The sequence below is a fragment of the Takifugu flavidus genome, chromosome 5, assembly GCF_003711565.1.
Source record: "Takifugu flavidus isolate HTHZ2018 chromosome 5, ASM371156v2, whole genome shotgun sequence".
Taxonomy (NCBI): domain Eukaryota; kingdom Metazoa; phylum Chordata; class Actinopteri; order Tetraodontiformes; family Tetraodontidae; genus Takifugu; species Takifugu flavidus.
Window position 1 is genome coordinate 12623020 of NC_079524.1, and position 24675 is coordinate 12647694.

General features: G+C 47.2%; 1 protein-coding gene across 3 annotated transcripts in view; it reads left to right on the plus strand.

Moving 5' to 3' along the window:
• Positions 1 to 1129: 1129 nt before the first annotated feature.
• The window catches only part of cfap299 (cilia and flagella associated protein 299), a 35724-nt gene continuing 12178 nt past the window's right edge, over positions 1130 to 24675 (plus strand). For 2 of the 3 annotated variants that reach the window (XM_057032392.1, XM_057032393.1), the window contains exons 1-3: positions 1130 to 1520; positions 2697 to 2839; positions 9901 to 9991. In XM_057032392.1, coding sequence (XP_056888372.1) covers positions 1422 to 1520; positions 2697 to 2839; positions 9901 to 9991 — 333 coding nt within the window. In that variant the 5' untranslated portion in view covers positions 1130 to 1421. The remainder of the gene's footprint in view (positions 1521 to 2696; positions 2840 to 9900; positions 9992 to 24675) is intronic. The other variant, XM_057032390.1, reaches the window with a different exon arrangement.

Sequence of the window (24675 nt, forward strand, 5' to 3'; positions counted from 1 at the left end):
AGATGAAAATGAGAGGAAAAACAAATGTGATGTTTAGTTTCTGACTGGGAAGACAGAAGATGGAGGGTCTCTTAACTAAGAATATAAACACCAGAAATGGACTATGTATAATTCATAGTGGTGTTAAATAATGAAGAGCGTCTTTATTTCCAGGTAGGAAAACAGTTGAAACGAGACCTAGCTTGCGTGACAGTCTTTATTTTCAGCCACTCCTTAAGGAACAGGGTCCCTCTTTCACTGGTGTTTCAGGGAGCTGAATTCTTCATTATGTCTAATTTGTCTGCTTTTACTCCTGCATACAGACATGTCTTAAACAGTGTTTTTATATTATCCTGGTGGCTCCTTGGGCAGTGTTTTATGTCTCAGTATGGTTTCAGAGTTTATGGTTTCAGAGTTTGGGGCCATTTGTATTTTCGCATATGTTTTTATTCTACTTGATGGAAAACACCACCACCTATTTAGGGCAAGCAGGAAGCACCCGGAACTATTTGGAGGCCAAACAAGATGTGGAAAGCACAACAGGGACACTAGTAGCTACCTCTCCTCTCCTCTCTCTCTCCTCTCCTCTCCTCTCCTCTCCTCTCCTCTCCTCTCCTCTCCTCTCCTCTCCTCTCCTCTCCTCTCCTCTCCTCTCCTCTCCTCTCCTCTCCTCTCCTCTCCTCTCTCTCCTCTCCTCTCCTCTCCTCTCCTCTCCTCTCCTCTCTCAAAGATTGATTTGATTTTGATTTGACCTGCCAGTAGTTACCAGTACCCACCAGTAGCTATCAGTACCGACCAGTCCCCACCAGTAACTGCCAGTGCCCACAAGTAACCAGTAGCCACCAGTAGGTAAGCAATGAGTGTCCGTCAGTGTTCAATGTTGAACCTCCACGTTATTGTTGCTCAAAGTGTAAAACCAGAACCCATAAATGGTTTTATGGCACACATCCGTCAGTCTTCATGCTGGTAAACTATTTTCTTCTCAGCACCATCATTTTAACCCAATGTACTAAATATCCTACAGCTTGTTGCAATTTTATAAAGGCATTTAATTGTTTCTATGCGAATTGATCACTTTCTAAACGTCAGCGCGCTACAATATATGAAAATGCTGACTTCCGCTTCCGGTAGCAAGTAGATGGTTGTCATAGAAACGCACAGCGACGCTCTACTAGCTTCGGCCTAATGCTAACATGAGAGCTAACTTTGGCTAACCGCCGTCACGGGGAAATAAGATCAAATAATCAAATAGGCTTTGATTCTCTAACTTCCAGGGTTGAAAGGAGCATTGATTTAAGCAACGTGCAGTATTATAACTTTGTTACTTGGTATTACGCCTTCCCTCTATATTACCAATATTAATTAATCTGAAGTGATCTCAGAATCCTGCTAATCTTTCCAACAAGTACGTTCCAGTTCCTCCCCAACACTTGTGCGTGAAGATGGAGAACACCAGTGCGCCGTATTCCATAACCCAGTTTAAACAGTACGAAGATTATCTCGACTCTAAAATGACCCAGATGGATTTGGCTCACCTGACGGTGAGTTACTCTTTTATAACCGTGCACGGTGACCTTAAACGTCGCTTTAATTTGGGTTCCAAAAAACTTCGAATTCAAGATAATTTCTTCATTAAGTGATTTGAATTGTAATTATGCAATTATGTTTCCACTTTATTTTTTGCTTTAACATATGAGATGAACGTGGGCCTTTAAACTTTTGTTTGACTTTACTTAAACGCCACCATGGGGACGTTTCATTGCTGCAGTACCGCCATTTGCTCGCCAGGTGTCAGTCAAACACAGGCTTAAACAAAAAGGCGTGTCTGTGTAGTTTTCCTCTACTTAAATGTATATTTATGCCATTTTATATATTTTCTTTTATTTAGTGTCAAAATAACTACGATTCACATTTATACTGGATTCTTTTGGACTTTTCCCTATGACCAGAATAAGTATAAATGGTTTGGACATGTGCCTGTTTTGTCTCTGTCCAGCAGATGTCACACGTGTTGATGAGATGCTGTTGCCACTTTTTGTTTGAACACCTGTGTCCACACATAAAAGAGGGGGCCTCATATCTGCTCTGATAATCAGCCGCAGTCAATCACGATCAAGCTCAATCACCCCAGTGTTGTTACGCAACACACGCGGCCCAGGTCACCTGCCGTGGGCATGGCGCTGATAAAGACGCTCTAATGGGTTATAGATTAAACCCTCCCCATGACATTGTTTAGTTTGTGTGACTTCAGCCGGTGGAAACTGGAGGCTGAAGCAGGTTTCAAAGGTTTTTCTTGATGTTAATGAGGAAGACAAAGATATTTCGGGACAGTTTTAGGACTCACAAATGTATTTCTGGTGAGCCACATCAAAGTTGGAGCAAAATATAACTTTTCCTCTGGGGCGCGGACGCAGGCTGGGCCTCTCCGATCTTGATTAGGAGGACATGTGGCCACCATGAGATCTGACAGTTTTGATCTTCAGGAGATGATCCCAAGGCTCAGATGCAACTGTGGTGGTTCTTCAAATGGGGAAATCATGTAGCTGAGAGTCCCTGCAGGGCCACTGAAGCAAAATGAGCGTGGCTGCGTGTGGGCACACATCTGCAAACACACCGGAGCCACGTTTGCTGCTCCTCTGCCGTGTTGAGCCCTGCCTTCCCTGCAGGCTTCGTCCCCTCTCCTTGACCAGACCCTCTCTTGTTCCTCTGTCTTGTAGAGCAGGAAGTTGGCCCAGAGTCTGGTGGAACTCGGCCTCAAAGGCCCAGTCCTGAGCAAGGAGGAATTTGAGGAGAAGAAAGCAGCTGCACTGGCGGCCGAGGCCGAGAACAAGAACAGCGGCTCCGACAGGAACCAGCCAGTGTGAGTTAAACGTTACCCACTTCACCTTTGTGACGATACACACTTTCCCATCAAGCACTGCTGACGACATCTGCAGACGAGTCTGGACGGCACGTCTCACCGTCTTCTACACATGATACACGTGATCGTTTGCCCACCTCATCGCTACTACAGCCGGCCATTAGGGGGCAGCGATGGTGCAAGTTGGAGAATATTGGCAGGGTTCAGACGTCTATCTGGTGCTCATGAATCGGTGTGTCTCCGCAACAATCCAGGGTTGATTTGAAGACTTCCATCCTTTGATCTGCAGTCTGAATGCAGATGTTAAACTGCAACTCGTTTTTCAGGCACTTGTCCTGAGTTAAAATATGTGGTCAAATGTGGGTGAATCAGTTATCGGTCCATTAAAAGTTCAGGAATCGTGTAGAAAAGTCCAGTTCTGCTGATTGTGCTGCCCCCTACTGGCACCACCGATAGGTGGGTCTTCATGTGTGCTGTGGGGGAGGAGGGGGGGGTTAACATCCTTACCTGAGCACAGCTCAAACCCAGAAAGGCTGCGATTAAACCGTCCTGTGAACTGCTGTGAGCCGATGCAGCTCATGTTGCGCCGGAGTTCCTGACAACACCAGCGTCAGAAGGAGAACATAAAATGGTTTTGGCCCGAAATCACCTCATCTGATCAAAGCACGACAGCCCATAAAGGCCGAAAGCCTTCAAAGCTGAGCGCCGCGGTAGCTGTATTAGTTCTTGGTGTAGTCCTTGAGTTGTTTTCTGTATTTCACAAAAGCCTGGATCATTTCTGAAGTGGGCTTCTTGTGTAAACAGGCCTTGTGCTGGAACACGTGCTGCTCATCAGCTCCAGTTCAGTTAGGAGTCCACTCGAAGAAGCAGAGCTGCGACCACACATCCAGATTATTGTTCTCGCTCTTGATAAAACCATGTGGTTGTGTTACACTTTCTCCTTTGATGACGAGCCAGGACAGACTTTAAATAGGACCGTTTGACAAACGCACAGAAACGCAGTCGGGGTATCGGATCCAAACGTTTACTAGCGAGGTGCTGAATGAAATCCGCTCCTCAGATGCTTTTCCAGGCGTGCAGATGTCTCGCCGTTGTCCCCCAGCTCCTCCAGCGACACCGGTGTAATGGGAGCCTCCACACCTGCACCTTCTGGGAGATTTGGCCACAGTCCCTTTCATCCTGCCCCAACAGGATCCAGGGAACAGTGCAGGAACTCTGGGATGTTGGAGGCACGCTAGTCTGTTCGGGCTCCAAGAGCAACGTCCACAGAGAGGCGCCTTCAATGGCTGCCATCCTCAAATTTGTTTGCGGGGAATCAGAAACTTCATTTTTCCATGTATTTGAGGATTATTGTACAAGATTTACAGCACTGGATTCCAGTGGATGCCATTAAACCGAAACACCTGGAGCTTCAAGGAAGCCCTGGTTCTGTTTTCTTAATTTAATGTTAAGTAGGATTTTCCAACTAAAGCAACGTCTGAGAAGAAACAGGACTTTTGTGATTCTCATCCAGTGGCCCTTTAACTCATGGATGCTTGTACCTGCTTCCAAGGGGGAAGGCGGGCTGCTGTGGGTGATTAGAGGCCCTATTTTTAGGTTTGAATCTCCTGCTTTCCCACACTTAGAAAGGAGACATCCTGCAGACCTTTTCCATGAAAATAAGCTGGAGTCGGCTCCCTTCCTTGTTGCTTAAACTCCGATTGCTCTTTCCGCTGCAGTTTTTCCGATTGGACTTCCACCGAGCCCCCCCCCCCCCCCCCCCCCCCTCCTGCTACGGTCACGAGCGCTGGATGCAAAGTACCACCTGCAGAGTGTCTGAGCGTAATGGGAACAGGGCTTGGAACAGGACCTGGCAGCAGCTCCGCAGACGCTGCACTGTCTCCGCTCCACATTTGCATTCATTTGCGCCTCTTTCCAACATTTAGTCCCGCTCGCTTCCCCAAAGACCTTTGCACCTGCGTGTTTATCCCCTGGTGACAGTGGGCAGCCAGGCTGTTGGGAACCCCCTCCCCATAGGTCCTAAGCTACGTCTCCCAGGCGTGTCTTTTTCCACTGCTCTGGCATTGCTCTGTGTTTCTCCCTTCCTTTCTCTTCTTTTCAACCTCCCTCCTGGAGACCTTTAGTGCCTGCAGGTGTATAAATAGAGCTGTTTTCAATTAAGGGCTGAACTCGCCTGTAGCGTGCATCTGATCAATGAAGGCCCCTGCACCTGTCCTATTAAAATAGCAAGGAAATGGAGACGGTGCCATGAATGCTAATCAGATGTTTGCCTGTTGTTGTTGTCGTTGTAGCGCTGAGTCTTTTGCCTTTGAGGACGACAGCGCCTCCTCCGGACAGCTCGCCTCACAAAAAGACACAATCGGAACACCTGGTGCACTCGTCAGACTCCAGGAAATTCAATACGGGATTGAAAAAGGAGCCTTAAATGAATGAGATGCGTGGTTGTTTGTTTAGGGGGCGCAGGTGGAGCAACAACACGGCTGCATTCTAATAACAACTTATTCTACTTCCAAGCTCCAAAATACCTCCTTTTACATTGTGGATGCTGTTTCCTGCACAGAAAATAATATTGAATTTGGGATGAATAATAAGTGTAAGTAGCAACATTTGCTCTCTTCTCGCTCAGCATGTCAGAACCTGATGCTGAACTGACAACAGAAACGGAACATTTCTCTTTAGAAGTGACTTAATAGATGTTCCACATCACCTTCAAAGTATGTTTGTCTTCATTTTGCACAAGAATAATATTTGATACGAAGCTACGGTCAAAGAAAATGAGCGTGGGAGCACCGCTGAGCAGACACGAGGCCTCTGTTTCCTCTCCGGTCTGGGTTCTGGCTCCGGCCCAAAAGGCCGTGTCAGCATATGCCCTGACCTCGCGTGCTCACGGCAGCCTCGCAAGGTTTCCATCAGGCTTCCCGTGATCTCCCCACAGTCCAAACCACAGCCACGCTCATTGTCCATTGTGCAGCCGCGTTTTAACGGTCCGCCTCAAGAATTCTCTGCTCCGCAGCGCCCCGCTCCAGGTTAAAAGCGGGCTATCGCTGACGGTGCCAAGTAAAACCGGTGCCACGAACATGCACCATGAATACGTTTCTGTGTGGGGCTGTCGTGGATGGAACTGATATGAGAGGCTTCCCGAAGCTCATTCCAGGCTGATTTCTTAGCCAGCTGAACCCCCCCCGAACCCCCGCTGCTCCCCTCCGTGGCTGCAGGTCCTGTGAGGGCCCTCGGGCGACAAAATTTTGCCGTCTCTATTACATGTGCTGTCAAGCCAATTGCCTTCCTCGCATGTCGTGCAGCTTGTCCCAGTATGTGCACCGGTGGAGCGTCCAGGCTGCCTTTAACTTGGAGATCTGCAGGTTCTAGAGGTTTCTCAGGCTTTGCCGATAAAACAGCTGCCTCCATTCAGGCGGGGGCATCTAAACCAACCCGGTTTGACACCGCGATGGGGAATGAGCTGCGACATGCGGGGCTCACTTTGGTTGGGTTTGTGTCTGGTCCTGTAGAAAGTTCCTCCTCTTCACCGAGGAGGAGCCCGACGCTCTGAGGAAAGCAGGCTGGTTCCCTCGCTGATGTCTGATCGTGCGATGGGAGCCATCTTGGTGCACTGATACAGTGCTTCCTGCCTGTGCACGTCTCTCCATCAGGCTGTCAACATCTTTGTACTTTCAAGTGCTGGATGGAGGATGCATGTCAAGGTCTCCAGTAATTGTTGCCATCTTTTTTTAATTGATTCGGAAGCACAACCGCGAAGGGAAGTGAAGGGGTTCCAGAACGGTGCCAAGAGGAACGCAGAGCTCAGAGGTTTTGAGTTTTGTTGGTGGGGACATTTGTCAGTAATCAGTAGAATAACACTGTTAAATGATTTCATATGTGTTGCTTTGCATCTCGATGTAAAGCTAATAAACTGATTAGGAGGAAACCACCACTGTGAACACGTGCCAGGCGGATCAGAACTTCTCTTATTTTAGAACCGGCTCTCTTTTCTTTTAGAGACCTTTGAGGTTTCTCAGAATAAATCTGATCATCATCACCAAATATAGCTGCTCCCTAAAGGAGAGGGGAAAAAACCCCAACTTTATGAGAGTTCAATAAAAAAAACATTTCAATCATTCTGTTGATCCGAATTCTGACAAATGTGCAGCCGACCCGGCAGCCGAGGTGGCCGCAGCACAAAGAAAAGCCAGGTGGAATATCAGGCTCAGCGCACGTGTAACCGATACCTTGGGCTCATTGTAATCAGAGGTGACAGAGGATTTCACAAAAAAACCCTAAATAAAGTAAATTGTCACGCAGGGTGGAATTTCCCTCCACGTCCGCCGGCCCAAAATAATATTTTCCATAAGATTAATTTTCCCAGGCACTCGGAGGAAAAATATTCTCCTGCAGTTTATGCCGTTTCTTAAAGAAATCAACGTATTATTGAAATTTCCCGTCTGCTACGTCTGTCAGAACCTGGAGGATAACGGAACCGTTAATCTGTCACGAGATTTCAAAGGAAAGAATAACTTCAAAGCCTGACATCTGCTTCAGATCACCACCTGAAAGCAGTTGCACAATTACTCCATGTTTAAGCCTACAAATTAAGTCGGAATGTACCAAGTCATTTTTAATGGCACGCCATTAATTATCTGGAGGCTTATTGGCTGAGGCCGAGGGGGGGCAGCCCCGGAGATCGCGTTTGTTTGGCGAGCGCGATGAGACAAACAGGACGCCCCTGTCCTCCCCGGATGGACAGTAACCACATCTTAGAGTCTGGAACACACCAAACTTCCGAATCCTGAGGTGATAACGGCAAACAGCAGAGGTCAAAGGTCACGCAGATGGGTCAGACTCTGGTTTCCATTTTCGAATCTAAGAATCAGGCGCAACAAAGACGACGGCTTTCATCAGGCGGGTCAGCTTCAAGGGAAACCGCAGCCCTGAACAAGCTGGCCCGGCTGATTTTAGCGCTAATTCTCAATCAGAATCAGAATTCTCAATGCATCTGGTGCACGCTCACGTGCACGTCCTCACGTTAGTTCGCGTGGGTGTTTAAATAGTTAAAAAGATCAGATTAGGAGGCTTCAGGAGGAGGCCCCTGATGTTGGTATGGCTGAGTACGGTTCGCTGTCGTGCCATGTTTACACATGTGTAAACACACTGGGGGGACATTTTCTGTGCAGTCGCAGCTGTTCCCCCAACCCCCCCCCCCCCCCCCCCCCCCACAGCTGAGATGGACAAAGTCTGACATAAATGCTTGCAACACGGTCAGCAGCCTTCGGATTCATGTCTCTCACCATCTCATCAGGGTTCATTCATACGTCGGCGCCCGGCTGTGGTTCTGGCGCCACGCCGTCATCTCGCTCCTGACTCCGCCGTCCTGCTGCTGAACGTCTCCGGGTCGGTGTCACCGTCCGGTCTACCTGTCGGCCTAAGCCCCGGTGCAGTGCACTGTGGGTAACGTGGGTGGGACGGTGCACTGTCAGAGTCAATGTGACAAGCCAGGCCCCACGTGGCGCTGCTGCTTTCCCTCAACAGGTGACTCCTAAACAGCGCCGAGGCCGACGTTTATGGGGTCCCGGCCTGGGTCCTTGTGACCGTCGGGGACCCGTGACCTGAGAACCGGACGGCGCCATTGTTCACATCCTTTCCTCCTCTGTACCAATTTGAACCCCCGCCTGCCTTGACCACAGTCCAAAAACAAGACGTGCGAAACGGACGAGGGTTAGCTTAAAACCTCCCTATTAGCCACTAATAACAGCCATTTTTTTGAAATCCTTGTTATCCCTCCTAAATGAGCCTTGATAAGAAATTTGTTAATTGACAGGAAGCTGAAGCGGGCAGACGTGTTTTTAGCCCAGTCTTATTGGCCCTTCGTGACTGCGCGTGTTGCTTTAGCTACTGGACGGGGTAACCCAGTCACTTGCCTCCTCAACACCTGTGTTTACTTTGGGGCCGCGGCACCCAGGACCCAGCAGCCATCCCTCATTCACTCAGAAGATGGAGTGAGCTTCAGCCCTCCAAATATGTGCTGTCTGTGCACTTCTCCGAGCCTCTCGGTGTGCCGAAAGAGCCACGTGACCGGGATCATTTAAACCCCCTTTTTCCCAGATTCTTGTGAACGTAAACGTTTAGGTCCTGTTTTTGCCGCTTTGGCCTTTCACAGAAAATGGGAATTTCAACGGAGGAGCCGATAAGCTCAGGATTTAACTAAACCTGTCTTGTCTTTGGAAGGCAGATGAAACTTTTTGCTTCTGACTGAGGTTCAGATTTTGAGTCGATGGCGACGTTGAACGCCACTTTTGTGCGTTAGTTACGTGTTTAATCTCCCAAACGAAGCCCAGGAACTCTTCACTCACTGCCAAAGGTCAACGCGCGTGGGCTCATGGACGCCATGTCCAGGACGAGCGTCTCCTCTCCGTTTGGGTGCGTTTGAACGCGCGGCCGAGGTGGAGCTGTTTACTGCCTGCGAGACGTTAACTCTGCGGTTCTGACGAATGTTTTGCACACTCGGTTCTGGACGCGGGCCAGAGCTCTGTTGCTCGTACCGCAGTGTTAACTGTTCAACTATTCGTGCCAATGTTGTTTCAGGTGCGGATCAGTGTGCGCCAAAACCGCGTTTCCGTGGAAACGGGCCTACCGATGTGTAGAAGGCTGCCACGGTGTCATGTAGTCATTACAGGCCGATATGATTAATATCGGGTTGCGTGCTGAGTAAGCAAAGACAGCTGTGACATCTGACACTCCCGCTGATTTACTTTTTCAAATTCCTATCAGAAACACAGGTGACTTATCGCGTTGAGGATATTTGCTGGTATTTGGGGTATTCGGGCGTGTTGCTCGAGTTTGATGAGATCCCGAGCTCTCGATGATCTTGCGGCTTTATTCACGTTTGCTTTCTGTTCCAACCTGCGTATTCATGAAGCGGCCGACCCCCGTTCATGCCCCATATCCGCCTTTTCACATGTGAACGTATGGATACACGCTTCCATAAAGAGCCTTTAAGGCTTCGGGACTTCTTTTTTTTTCCACGTTAAGAGAAACGTTTCAAACCGTTTGTGTGTTGTCTTTTCCAGGACACTGGCAAGTGCAGGAAAAGAAATCAAAGACAGCTTCCTGAGAGCTCTGGCAGAGCGGGAGGAGGCCAACCGCAGTGGGAAAATGACTGTGAGTACATTATTACAGCACTCCAATTGCTACGTAATGGGATTCCCCTCAAATATTTCTGCAATTCCATTAGGATGGGAACAAAATCTATACTGTGTCCAGTTTACTCAGAATGCTCCCCGGTCCCTCCCGAAGTTCCATTAGCGGTAGCTTGAAAAAATAACGCGTATTTTTACCAGCTAGCTTGTCCTACATTTCCTCAGAGGGCTTATGTTGGACCGTACATGCCTCCGATTATTTGTACTGGTTAGACGGCTCAAAAGCCACTTGTGGCTGGGTCACGCACAGGAAACCTTTGCAACGGTTGATCCGTGAGCCACCGTGATTTATTTGGGTTTGGGCGCCCGAGGTCACACCTGTCCACCGAGCGGGGTTGGGCGCAACTTTGACGTGGTGGGGCGGAACATTTGTGCTGGTGATACACGTGTTTGGGCTCAGATGTGCAGATAAGCAGCTGGAGATATGAATGATGAGCGTCCATCTCTCTGGAACACATCTGCTGGCGCTTTAGGAAAGCGATCCCGTGCCCCTCTTTTTTTGTGAACTGGAACAGGGCGGTTCTATTAAAGCAGCAAGAAGCCTCATCAGAAATGCTGTTTGTGATTTCCATGCACAGAATTTGCAGCTGCAGCTGATGAGAGTCTGGTGGGTTTCATCAGACCATGACCTCCAACACACACTCGGGCAGGTTGCAATAGAGTGTGAAGCAGCTGGAATGAAGGTCCTCACCTGACGGGTTCTGCCAGAAAGCGCTCGGGGGTGGGGGTGGGGGGGCTTCTTTGATTTGGAAGCGGGTTGCTGCCTCAGGTTAACAAGTTGGCTTTTGGGGCTTGTGCCTCCCCAAGAGGAGCATCAGATGTGAAGGATTATGGAGATTTACTGTGTTCCACAGGCATCTGAACATCTCTGCCACTGTTTTAGACCCCTACAAAGACACCGGTGGACAGAAGCTTTTGAATTATCCCCTTATTTTGGCTCTGGGACCATTAGTGTATGTGCGTGCGTGTGTGTGTGTTTTCCTCAATGTAATGAGCAGGTGTGAGAAACATTAGCAACAGCTTTCTAGCCACTTCTATTCGCCCAGCAATCAGGTGTTTGGGAGCGAACCTGACCTCGGTCGTGACGCTAAACCTGAGCTGTCGTACTTAACACGTGTTGCCGTGTCGACGGAGTTGCAATAAATCACATACGCAACGCTGGAGCGCACAAAAGCAGCGTTGTTTGACCTCCATTAACCTCCCCCTGCTGCTTTTACAATTATGAGATCAGCTGAAGTGCACGTTGGGAGAACCGGAGTAGCACCAGAGGTTCCCCCCGCCGGACGTCGACCGCGTAAACCTTCAGCCGTCGGAGAACCATTTTAGGGCTTCCCCCCACTTTTAACGGAATCCTGAGCAGATCTTTAAGGGGTTTAAAAGATCACTTCCTGCATAGAGAAACGAGAGCTGGAGTTAAAACAAGCAGAATTTCACGCTGTGCAGCACCAACACCGTTACGCTGGTTCGTTTCCCACCTCTTCTCTTTTAATCTCTGAGGAGTTTCCTACGCTGAAAATCAGATTGGGGAGATGTTTGTTTTCCTTTGAGCCCCCTCCTCTAATTGAACCCACATTTGTCTGCCTAATTCCTCCGGTCTTTGAAACTGTTTAAGTAACAAGTAATCTATATACAGTTTGACAAGACTTGACCTCTTCAGTTTACTTACATTACTCAGATGGATTCCAGACAACATGTGCAGGTAATAAAACATGTTGGATCCTGTTTCATTGATGGGCTGAATTTATTGTGTTCTGTATTGAGACTGATGCTGGTTGGACTTCCCCTTAATGTAGCAAAGATAAGGTGTTTTACAGTGTGGAGTTGCCTGTTTTTGCATGTGAAAATGTGATTTTATATGCTGAAATGGAAGGATCACTGCTAGATTTTGATATAGATTTGGATCTGGATTGTTGATCCAGTAGTATGAGACAGATTTTTAGACCACCGAATGGAGTTTAGATGAGCTGGAAACAAAAATGTGGGGAGCAAAAAGCTGGAGGCCTTGGCAGGCACCTGAACTAGCGCTTTAAATTAGTTTTACTGCAAAGAGTTGAGAAGTGTGAGGGAAGGAAAGTGTCGAAAGTATTTGAAAAGGCTAAATAATAAGACCACCCAACACTGTAATCTTTCATCCTGTTAAATGTGGATTTTCTTCTTCAACTTTACACTCCTCAAACCCGAGGCTCAGTTCCACTAACACATTCCATTTCTAATATCTGCACATTCTTCCTGGGAGCTAATGTGAAGCAGTTGTCCTGCGCTGGTTCTCAGCAGTCAGACCTAGCCTGTATCCTTCCACAGCTTAATCAAACACAAGATGTTTTGACATCTTACTCTCAGCCCGTCTTTGCTGACAATGCCTCCAGTATCGCCTCCCTGATGTTTCAGAGGTGTCTCATTGTTCCGAAGGAGAAATCGCCCACCTCAGGTGCACAATGAACAAGGAAAACTTAACGCTGAGCTATTAGCTCCCCTTTAAACGCTCGACATTGCCATTGTCATCTTCAGTCTCTTCCATCACGCTCTTTCTCTCCTTTCATGTCGGCTCGGCTTCTCACGTCAGGCTGAAATTACACCTGTCAGTGATGGGACGGCCAGGTTAGTCAGCCCATTCTGAGAGAGACGGACAGATGACGGCTAATGAGCGCCATCAGCATCTTTGAAACCAGCCACGGGTCTTCTGTGGACATAGACTTCCACACAAAATCGCCACTTCCTGTTTCACTTCTTTTCTTTCTGTAATCCTCCAGATCACTGGCTGGACCACCTCTGTAATGGGATACAGACATTATCCCACATTTATCCTTGAATTAACAAAGCTCTTCAATATCCATCAAGCTATGCTATGCGAGGCTATGCTAGGCTTTGCTTTGCTTTCATGACACCTTTTCTTTCCCGGCACTGTTGCAAAAGCCGCTTCAGTGCCAAAAGTCACATCCAAACAAAGGCAGCACCTGGGCAGCTTGGTCTTTCTTTGCACTCAGTAAGAAGTTAAGGGTTTTGTTGTCTTTTTTTTTATCAAATCCAGGTCACACCTGCGCAGGATGCCAGAGGGCGTCCATTGTTGGGAGGTTCCCATCTGAACTGAAGGTGTGCTTCCACCTCCCACCCTGCTGGCTGCTTGATTGTGGAGAGCCTCAGTATCAGCAGGCCATTGCGACACAGCCTAGGCTAAACGCTAAGCTAACGATGCATTCAGATATTAGTTCCGATAATACGAATGTGCGTTTCTTAAACATCAACAAATTATTGCCAAGACGTTGCAAGTTCCTGTAAATAAGGGAAATGTATCATAATCTTGAAATTACTGTCAGAACAGGATCCGTTTTGACCATTTAAGAGGATTATTTAAATGAGCTGCATGTTATTGGCACCTTTTGAAGGTTTTTTTTATATACACATGCACATTTTAAGAGGGCAGTTTGAACAAGACGTGACTTTTGCCCTCCTTCCGTATTCATTTTTAGCTCTATTTAGAAATGATTTTCAGTCTCCCAGCCTTTCACTTGTGGAATTTAGCTAGTTGGACTGTGGCGTGTCTCATGCCCCGGGGGACATTCTGCATAAAAGAAGTGTTTGTCTTTGGTCTGTGGACCCAACGGGTTCTGTATTGATAAGCTCCCCTCGCTATAGATAATAAGGTGGTCAGTCATGCAGCCCAGAGATCAAGTATAGCATTGAAATTAAAGAGGAATTCCCAGCCCTATTGCATTACAGGCTGTGTGTGTCCCTGCTGCTCACTTCCTTTGTCCTTGTCATGGGCAGTAAAAATAACAATGGCAAGTTTGATTTCAAAGCGGCAGGACCAAGGTGGACGGCCTTTAGGGGGAGCCTGGTCCTGCAGGGCTATCGGGTGACCTTGACTTGAATGGTGTCACAGACCTGTGGAGAGGTGGGGAGACAGCTCCAGCAGTTTGCTGCCATCTATCAAGTGGACAAAAAGGCCTTTATGTTGAGAGGAGCAGCCTTTGGGATACGTGAGAAACACCTGATCAGTCTTCTTTTTAAGAGAATATTCACCAATATGCTCCCGACCGCATAAAAGCTGCCTCTGTTTTTCAGGATCGTTGAAGCGTAACAGCAGTTTGTGATTTTAAGGGGGAAAAAATAAGCGCTGATTGGGACGTTTTACTTGTGGCTCGTTAACATGGTGTTTTATTTATGGAAAGGACAGCTAATGTGTCCAAGTGTGGGTTATAGAAAAGAAATCCAGGGAGGAATGGGGAATATGAGGATTAACCTTCTCTTGTTCTCCTCAGATTTATCACATAAAAGGCAAATATTGAAGGAAAGGCACTTGGGGATTACTCTTAATATACACACATTTCATTCATTGATTTTTTTCCAAGCACATGGCTAATAAAAGAGCTTTTATCCGCCGTTTTCCTGAATGAAAACCTGATTAGGCGGAGCGGCGTTCACAAAACCCAATCTAGTAAGAACACGCCAGCGGCCGTCTGTAAATGGTTTTCAGGGTGGATGAAAGGTTTGTTTACCCACCAAATCAAATCCATCACCGTGTTCCGGAATGTACGTGGCTTTACCTGCTGAGCTGCTCCAACCATAATGATTTCTTCTGTGGCCCAGCCTCCCGGAACATCTGCTTGAACTAGCGGCTAGCCGCTAGCCGCTAGCGGGAGTGCTGAGACAGAGGCTACGCTAGGCATCAGGTTCAGATGTTTCCCGCTGACGCTCTCACATTTCTCCCATAAAGGTGAAATCATCCTGTAATCCATCACAACATCATCTGCATTCCCGTCATTCTGTGGACTTCATGATCTCAGGAACCTCCGAATGTCTTTACTCCGACTGAAATGACAGAGTGCGTCTCCTTGTTTTATGAGTTGGGGAGGACGGAACATCTGTGTTAAATACTACACCGAGGTTTCTGGCTTCTCCCAGTCGGAATGTGCACCTGCTGCACGCTTCCAAACGGCTCCTATAGACCTGCTAGAGAGGGAAATGTCACTAAAACACTGGGAAATATAACTCAAGATATAGTTTTCTGGATGTAGCTGGTGCTGCTTCTTCTTCTTCACCCACTGAGGGACAGAATTGCGTCGGAGAGGTTTTGCTCTTATCGTTGCTCTCATTTCTGTTACCCGGCAACCCCGACCCGGATTAATCAGCTTGGATTTGTTGTCAGTTCCATAATAGAGGTGAAACTTCCAGCGTCGGCCTCTTCCCTGTGCTCCTTCCCGACACTAGCGGGATTCTCAAGATAATCGCTTCGGCCCACGAGGCAGCCCTGCGAGCGCTGAAGGACTCCACTCAAAACGTTGATACCTAATCTGGGAATTCAGCGGAGGCCTGCTTGCTCGCCGCGCCATATGGAGCGGATTCTCCGGGATGGTCTTTGTTTTATCACCACACACTGGACAGCTTTGGCTGTGTATTATTCCACCTGAGTAAATACTGGATGGCATCTCTCTCTCACTTGGAGCCGTGCAGATGTCTTCCAGAGGCATCCGGGCCCTGACCCCTCTACATTCTCACCTTCAGCCCAGCAGAATCCGCATTTGTGTTTTCCATTAAGAAGCCAGCTGCTGCCGCTGATGGACACTTTCTCATCAGGTCAATTTCCTACATGCAGAAATACCTTAAAAATGAGCTCACGGTTTAACTTTCAGGCTCCTAAAACCCGGACGGGCCAAATTCTCTGCATATTTTCACATTCTCGTAATGCATATTAACGCGATTGTGAGGTAGTTGCAGCAAAAATCCAGATGGTTTGAGTCTATTAATAAATGGGGAATAAATTGGGGTTCCAGACGCCTTCAGTTGAGATGGGAAATAATTAATTTGGGGATTATCCTTCATACGTGTGCGTGGCGCCAACAGGAACCAGTTGTTTCTGTATCAAACCGGTTGTGTTAATAATACATTCAGGCTTTAAACTTTTTAAATGTTTTTCCAACCATCTTCCTGGGAAGAGTCCTCTAACGGGAAGTACTTGGTGTTCCGAGCAAAGTAACTTTAGCTTCTGCCTAAATAAACCCAAACGTATGGTCACTGAATCCAGCACGTATCCTCCATTAGGAAGCTTTAGTCTCCTGAACGCTCTAAATCCGGTTTATTACCGGTGCCGATGGCAGCACCTCCACCGTCTCCTCTCCAAATCACACATGTGAATGTCCAGACTGTCATTAAAAACGGACCGCTCGGTAAACACCTGCCGCTTTAACTGTTTCTTTGGTTACTGACCAAAGTGGTCGGGACATGAGATAACCCCCCCTCCCCCCCAACCAGCACTGAAACGCCGCCTGTTTACTCTCCTGCTCCTTTTACTCCTCGGCCCTCAAAGACCTTCCAGCTCAGCTTTATTTATCAGCTGTGTACTTCCACCCACCATCTGGTTCAGCAGATATCACAGAGGCCTGCTTGTAATGCGGACCCCCCCCCCCCCCCCCCATTTATCTTATCCGTTTTGACAGGAAAATGGCAGAAAATGACTTAATATCATCGCGCAGAAATCAGGAAAAGGCCGAGAAGGATAAATGTGTTTCTACTACACGCCGCGCAGCCTGGCCATTATTGCTTTGGACAACGTCGCGGCCCCCTTTTCTCCCTTTTCTCCCCATTATCCCTTTTCCCTCTCACAAAGCTGAGCTGAAACACATTTCGCAGATTTGAAAAACGCTGTAAAAACACTGTGGCCTCCTTGTGCTGCAGTGTGACAGCCGACCGACGCAGGAGTCTTGTTGCAAACTCAAAGGGGGAGCTTCACAGCAGACCTGCAGGCCAACTAAAACAGAATCGTGTTTGAACACCTATTTCCACTGGGAAGGGGGGAGGGGGCGCCCTGCGAGCTTTAATCAGGATCTTAAAACAGGCGTGCCTTTGATAAAGAGTCGGCGCTGTACATTTATCTTGTTCCTCTTGGGGCTCCGCTGGCTTGTGTCATCCGCTTTGATCCTGCGCCCTTGAAGCGTCGGACGTGTCTGCGCTGCCGATAACACGCTGGTCAAGTTGTGATGGCGAGAAAAAACACCACGAACCCCTGACCCCGCCTTCCCCTCCTCACCGCCACATCAAAATGAGCGTGTGTGGTATGTTTGTACCTCCCGTGTTGTTGTTTTTTCCCCCTTGTGCTCGGAAACGGTGCCATTAATTGTCGGAGCGCTGCCGCAAAAGTCCCCTCCAGAGGAGCCGCAGCGGGCGCTGCCCGACGGCGAGCGAGGACGGCTTTTATTTGACTTGGATTTATTCCTGATGATGAGGCCAAACCCTGAAGCGGTGCCTCTTGGCAGATGTCATGCCTGAGCGCTCCAGAATAATGCTGATAGGAAGAGTGCTCGGCTTTAATCTTTGTGTCAGCGCTCTGAGAAGCTGTCAATAATAATGACTAATAGTGAGGATTTGTGGAGAAACGTCTGAATGATGGCAGGATCCTCCGTGTTAGTCCGCAATAAACAGGAACACCTGCCATGGCACGGCTAGGTAAAGCTGCTAGCAGCATTTTTCACCTCTGGATCATCACATCAAATATTAAACGTATAAATCAAACGACGACGGTCCCGGTTTTATCTCTCAAACTGAATCTGAGCTCGACTTGGAGGAAGGCAGCAGGGAAGACAATGGAAATATCGAGAATTCCTCTGTGTCATTAGGGAAGACCAGGATTAGCAGAGACTTCCTGTTTGCAACTAGCTCTGGGCCAGGCCAGCCTGTGATGTTGGCATTAAAGGGACACACTAACCTTTTGAAGGGGTACCTTCAACAGGCCAGCCACTGGGGGCATGTTTTCTTTCCTGTGACACGTCGAGCTGCCACTTAACCCACACAGAACCGGTTCAGCCCACCCCCCCTTCCTCCCCCCAGGGCCAGCTGATGCGTCATAAAGTCATACTAAAGAAAGAGCTTGCAAGGTGAAATTTATGATAATGGTTTGTAAAATGGCTTTCAAATTACAAAGGGGGTGGGGTGGGGGTGGGGTGCTCTGTTTAGTGTCACAGGGCAGTTCAGCCGAGTTTGGTGAAAAGCTGTTACAGAACATTAGCTGTACCGGTCAAGCACGCTCGATTAGCCTCCGTCCAAGGCCGACTCCTCGCCCTTCGTCACTCATTATTAATAAAAAACAAAGACCTGCTATTGGTACCGTTTGCTTGTTTCTTTGAAGTTTGCATTTGAGGGCTGTAGGACTTTACAGTGTTTAACTGACACTGCGGGGGTTTAAGACACTGACCGCAGTATCGACATAGTTCACATCTGAAAATATCATAGGAACTAATTTGCAGGTAAATTTATTTCTAACTCTGATTTTGAAACCTCAGTTGTAACGAATCCTCTGCATTTAATGTTTGGATTCGCCGCGTTCACCTCAGCTCTCGCCATAAACAAGCCGTCCCGACTTCTAAACAGCGATTGGACCTCGGAGCCCGAAATTGTCACGGAAATGTTTTGGCTGGAACTGGAGCCTGTGTTGGGAGAGAGTTCATGCAGGCATGTAACGTTTCACCCTTCGCCCAGAGTAAACACAACTAATAACCACTTTTCTAAATAAACACGGAGCCTCGCATAAAAAGGTGCTGGGAAATGTGGAGCAGGAGGATAAAAGTTATCTGTGTGCTGCTCCAACAGGCTTTGTGTTGAAAGTGAGGGGCCATTTGTCTTTTTAATTGGACTCAAGGTGCGTTTGAGCCGCCGCTGTCTCCCCCCGGTGCATCACTCTTCCCAGGAAAGACGGACGATGAGGATTAGATCATCTCAGACTTCAGAATTTTGCAGTATAGATTTCACCCAGCTCCCCAAATGTGATCATTTTTGTGTGACATCCTTTTTTAAGCCCATGGCGAGGTGTTCAGGTGCGTTTGTGTCCTGTTTTTTCTTTGTTTGGGGCTCCGGTATTACAACTACAGAGCCGGGTCAAAGGGATTCGGCTAATGCTCCTGGCTGTTAATCAGATCCCTGTGAACGGTTCACTCATCTCGACCACCTAACAGGAGACTGCTGGCTCATTGAAATGGTTAGCATTCTTGGTACTTTCTCTGACATGTTTGGTCTGTAACGAACAGGCTTTGAAAGCTTCTGTCAACGGCAGAAATGCCTAATAACTTGGAAGGGGTTTGTCTCAGGTCAAAAGAATTAACCTCTATTTGTGTGCGTGGCTAAACTTGGATAAGAGTTAGACAAGAAGCATGATAGTCAGGCCTTTCAAGATTTATTTTGGGTCCCTCCCACTCTTAAAAACACACTTCAGTTAATTTTGCACGGCCTGGCTGGTATGTGTAAGATTTCCTCCTCTTCCCACCCCACACCCTAATTGTTCCCCACATGAGGACTCTCGGCATACTTTCAGATTAGCTGAAACTCCGGCTTTGGGGTATTGTAGCTGCACCAGCAGAACATGTTTGCCTTGTTGGGCTTATCGGTGTTATTCGGTGGGCTTAGTGTTGTTTTAAAGAGACAGAACACCAAAGTGGTTTGGCAGAACTCGAGCCTGTGTGGTTACATTTTTGAGGTAGACGATTGAGTCAACCGGCCTCTTTTAGGAATTACCGCGGAGCCCTTTGTGACAGACATCCCCGCTGTAAATATCTCCATGTGCCGTCATATGCTCTGGCCAAATTAGGAGATATTTAAACGGTTAGTGGTGTTACTGAAACCAGCCAGTGCTTCTGTGTTTTTAGATGTGACACATCAATAGTTATTTAAACCAGATTCCGTTTGAAGTGGCATTAGATGTTCGAGGTGCGGCCGTAACGGCAGATGTAGCCGCTCCAGAAGGAGCTCGGGTGCGCACATCGGCCAAAAGGTCACGTGGAAAACACACGTTCCATCTTCTCCCATCGCATTCGTGATTGCCCAGTCATGAAGCAGTTTCCCCAGCCAACAGGTGATATTCCACAAATGGACCCAGTCATTTCCTCCTGAATTTACCCTCCGCACAGAGACGGCCGACTGAGAATCGCTCACGTTCTGATAACTCATCAGGAAATTTGAACATTTGGAGGCTGCAGCAAAACTATCCCGTTGCGTTCAAACATCTGCGCGCATCTGCCATGCGTATGTGTTGACCTCCACATCTTGGAACAATTACAGCGCTCCGGAGGACAATGTGAACAGCTCCAATTGTTTACTAGTCCAAACTTTGAAGTACAGGCATCCAGCTCTCGAATACATACGTCTTTATTTTGCCATATGGAGGGTTTTAACACCAATTTAAAACCTATCTGCATCTTCAAAAAGCTAACCAGAAGCTGCTTCTACTCTGTGTATTCCCGCCACTCTAAACATTAATTAGTAAACAGTGTGTTTAACCAACTTAATTATTATCTGTAATAAACTTTTACCACATTTGTCAGAGGCTAGTTGAGCTTTAACGTTTGTGCAATTATGTGGGGTTACTTTTTAAATTTGCGAGCTCAGTAGGCATACTTTTGACATTTTGTTGTTTTTCCTTAAGACATGAAAAAAGTTGGAATTTTCCTTCTATTCCTTATACTTTTTTAAATTTGTTTTATAAGTAAAAATGCACTTACACTTTTAAAACTCAGTCCAACCTAAGAGATACTTGTAGAATCTGTCTTTGGCAAACACGTCCAACACCAACCTCGACCCTAGTTGATGAATAATAGTTGTATTTAGGGCAAATATTTTGGCGGAATGTGTTTAGCCCTCACCCTGTTGGTACACTTTCTCTTTCACACACTCACACCTGGGCCATTGTCTACCTGAGAGTGTGTCAGATATGAGGCTGTGATAACGCTGCGCCTGTTTAATAATCTAGGTTAAGTATGGTAAACAGTAATCTCAGAGCGATTCATCATTGCGACATGAGTGGAGCTGTTAAAGTGTGTGTGTGCATATCTGTGTGTGTGTGTGTCTGTGTGTCCACATTTACTATATATCGAATACCACAATACTCTTTCTACCAACAAAGTGGGACATTGTGAAGTGGGATGATTTTGCTGGGACCAACAACTTCAAAGGACTGTTTTAGGTTTAAGACCTGGTTTTAAGGTTGAAGTTAGGATTAGGGGGATAGTTGGGATGCGTATGGTTAAGGGTTAAGGACCTGGGTAATGTATATTGTCTATGGAAGGCCCTATAGAGATAGGAAGGTAGGGCTCTGTGTGTGTGTGTGTTTGTGTGTGTGTGTGTTTGTGTGTGTGTGTGTGTGTTTGTGTGTGTGTGTTTGTGTGTGTGTGTGTGTGTGTTTGTGTGTGAGGTCATCCGACAGGACTTCCCCTCTGGATCTAATCCGGTGCTCTGCTGCACAGATGAATGTACAGTGGAAGCAGGAGCTGACGATTAGCAGAGCGTTTGTTGGCTTCAGCCCCTCCGAGCGTCCTGCTGCGACAGCCACGCCACAAACGTCAACATTTTCTAACGCAGGTCCTGGAGAAACACGATGTTTACGTCCCAGTGGACATGTTTCAGTAATGCGTGTCATACTCGCTTTGAACAGGAAGGTAATTGTTTTATGTCTGTAAATGTCGTTTTGCTAGACTTGCTGAGATCAGACTAATCTCCAAACATTTCAGGAGGAAACGCTGCCACACCCGGACACTTTGAAGTTGATTTTTTTTCTCCTTTTGGTCAGACTGACAGGCTAAAACATGGAAATGTGAATTTATGGAATGTTTGTGCAATTTAAGCAGACTTCTTAGCGTTATCAGATTAAATCATCTTGTTGAGGACTCCAGCAATGAGGAAAAAAGATTTGAAAGACTAAAAATGCATTTGGCTGCTTGTAAATGACCCTAGAATAATCCTGAGCTAGTCCTCCTCCTTGTGTCCCTTTTGTAGCATATTTTACTCACAATATGAATCCTCCAGACATGAATGCTGCCCTGCATCTCAGCCAAACACAAGTGAGAAATAAAAGCTCTTCTTCTCACTTTATTACACATGAGCAAAACACACAGATGAGATTTCTGCCATATCACAGTTGTCCTGTAGATCTGTGAGGACATCTGTGCATCTCTTCTACCAGGGAGAGATAACTAGAGCTCCAGATCTCAGAAGAAAACGAGGGGTCTTTTCTCTGTGCCTGCTCTCAAACATTTAAACAAAAAAGCAAATGTTTTATTATTATTATTATTATTATTATTATTATTATTATTATTAGGAGCTCCCTGCTCAGAGCGAACCTCCTCCTAAGCTACAGGCTGAGGGCGGCCGTACGCGTGCGTTTCTAGTTTTTACCTTTAAACCTCAGACCTGTGGTAGTTTTACCAGCTTCAGGTGGTTAAAAGTGCTCTGCTGAGTCTCCGGCGAGCAGCAGGTTTGTTTTTGCTGCTTCACCCTTTCAAAGACGGCTGATTTATTCAGGGGGGTGTTTGAGATGTGTGTTTTAAAATGCCTTCAAGCTGACAGTTACTCTCAAGCGCTCAAGGGCGGTGTTAGCATGAATGGTTGTTGACATGGTCAGTTGGAAGGCTTGCTGTTTGGCGTTGGCGTCCCTCGTACCACTGGAGCCATCGTAGCTTCGTGTGTAGCCGCGAATTCAACCTTCTGCTGGAGCAGCACCTCCGCTCCTCAAATAATCATCGTTTGTTTGGTCTCAGTTGAGAATTCTCTATTCTATTATTCAAATTAAAATGAGTTATTTATACTGACATGCGGAAAAAAATATCTATCTCCAGCACATGTTGGACGACCTGGTTTTGTTTACCGCGAGGCTGATTTAGAAGATAAGAATCCCGTTTGTGTAAAGTTTGACGTATATTGTGATTTAAAAACCAAACTGATGCAGGAAATAATGTTTCCAGACACGCCAGGAAAAGGGTGATTGGCAGTCTTCGATTTATTGTGTTAAATTCGGTGTGTTTTGTCCGATTCAGTGAAAACAAGCAGGCTCCTCCGCCATGTTGTCACAGATGATGTGGCATCTACCACAGATGGTTCACACACACACAGGCGAGAGAAAATCCCTAAAACAGCCACGTTACCTCAAGGCCTCGCCTTTGTTCCACCGAGAAAACACAGCAGCTTCGACTCAGTGCGGCTTCGCTGCAAACCAGCACCGGGAGAACCTCAAGGCTTTCATGTCAGCCGGTCAGGAACACCTTCTCAGGCACCACAGATCACTTCCCAAAGATGCTCAATTCCTAAATCACATCACTGTGAGCAGCTTCGTGCACCTGGACCAGCAGGTGTGTGCGTGAGGAAGGAACTATCAGTGGTTCTAGAGAGGAAGGACCATCATTTTAAATAAAGGCATGATTCCACTGTGAGGAACCACGGAACACGTCCAGCCTTGTTTACGGCACATGTGCGAGCCCGGTCCTGGTGGCCCGCGAGCCGGCGACAAGGTTTCGGCTCCAGTCTCACAGGTCCCTACAGTCGTCACTGGCGTAAGCCGGAATTTTGCTCAGCTACGCTGTCGGTGTGATAAAGGGTCATTTTCTGACACCTGCTGGTTTTCCGGAAGCCTCTAATCTATATTCAACCTTAAAATGAGAGACTCTAAACAGCACAGGAAACAGCCCAGGAGATTAAAGCGCCCGCAGAGTTAATGACACCACAATCCCAGTTTTTCATCTCGCAGAAATGGACACGCAACGCCGCCGCACTGCTTTCACGTACATATTGGGCTAAACTTGCATTCTTCACGGCAGCGGTCGTTTAAAACCCAGTGGAATGTTGGGAAATGATTGAGCCAACAGAGTTAAACTTCACATCTGGGGTCATTATTCTTAATCTGCATTTCTTGGCTTAATTTAGGCAACTGACTGACTGACTGACTGACTCTGAAGGGTGGAAGTGATGCCACCTGTTGATTGCGTTAGTCTAATGAGATTTGGGTATTTTGTTGCACTGCTAGTTCTTTATTTCATTTCTTCCTTCGGCTCCTCTGTAAAATTCCATCTGCAGGAATTCCATGTTGTAGGAAGAGCCGGTGTTGCTGCTTTTTCCTAGCATACCAAGCCAATGCCAGAGGATCCAGCCTGCCATCTTGAACTGGTGATGAGTTTATTAAATTGCTCCAGCCCGCTACTAGAAAGCAGAGGAGATCCTGCAGCAGGAAGCTGCTTTGGAGTAAAAACAGTCTTCCCCAAAATGCTCCAAGTAAAACTAACAACTGAATGGGAGAGCATTTCTGTCCAAGGTTTCAGGGCTCTTCTCCGGTTTATTTGCCTGCTTTTGCGTTGCATCATTTATGAGAACAATGAAAACTCCAAATAAAACAAAAAAAAAAGCATGGGGTGATCCAGTGCCTTTGCAGACGCGCAGCAGAGTCATTCTGAGCCAAACTAAGAAGGTTTTAATAGAATTTCTAAATCACCGATTGCGAGAAGCAGGGCAGCATATTCTGTGTGCGGGCGCCCTGTAATTTCAAGCGCGTGGGTTCAAGCCACTTATTTTGTGGCGATGGCTTTGCTGGTGAGTTCTGCAAAAATACAGAGAGCCGTGCAGCTGAGGGCCCCGCCGTCGGTACTGATCCACTGGGCCGCTTCCCCTTTAGCATCGACCACAGTTGTTCACCGTCATGGCTAACCTCATGGGCGTAGCTGTCCACCAAGACCAATAGGACACCTGCTTTGGGATTTATTTATTCCATCTGCAGCAGGAAGGCCAGTGGAGTCTGTTTATGGATGCAGATGCAGAGTAAACAGATGCACAAGTGTGTTCTTTTTCTAAAAGTGGCATCTCGGCAACAACAAAGCATTCCTATAGCGCCGTGTCCGCGACGGCCGT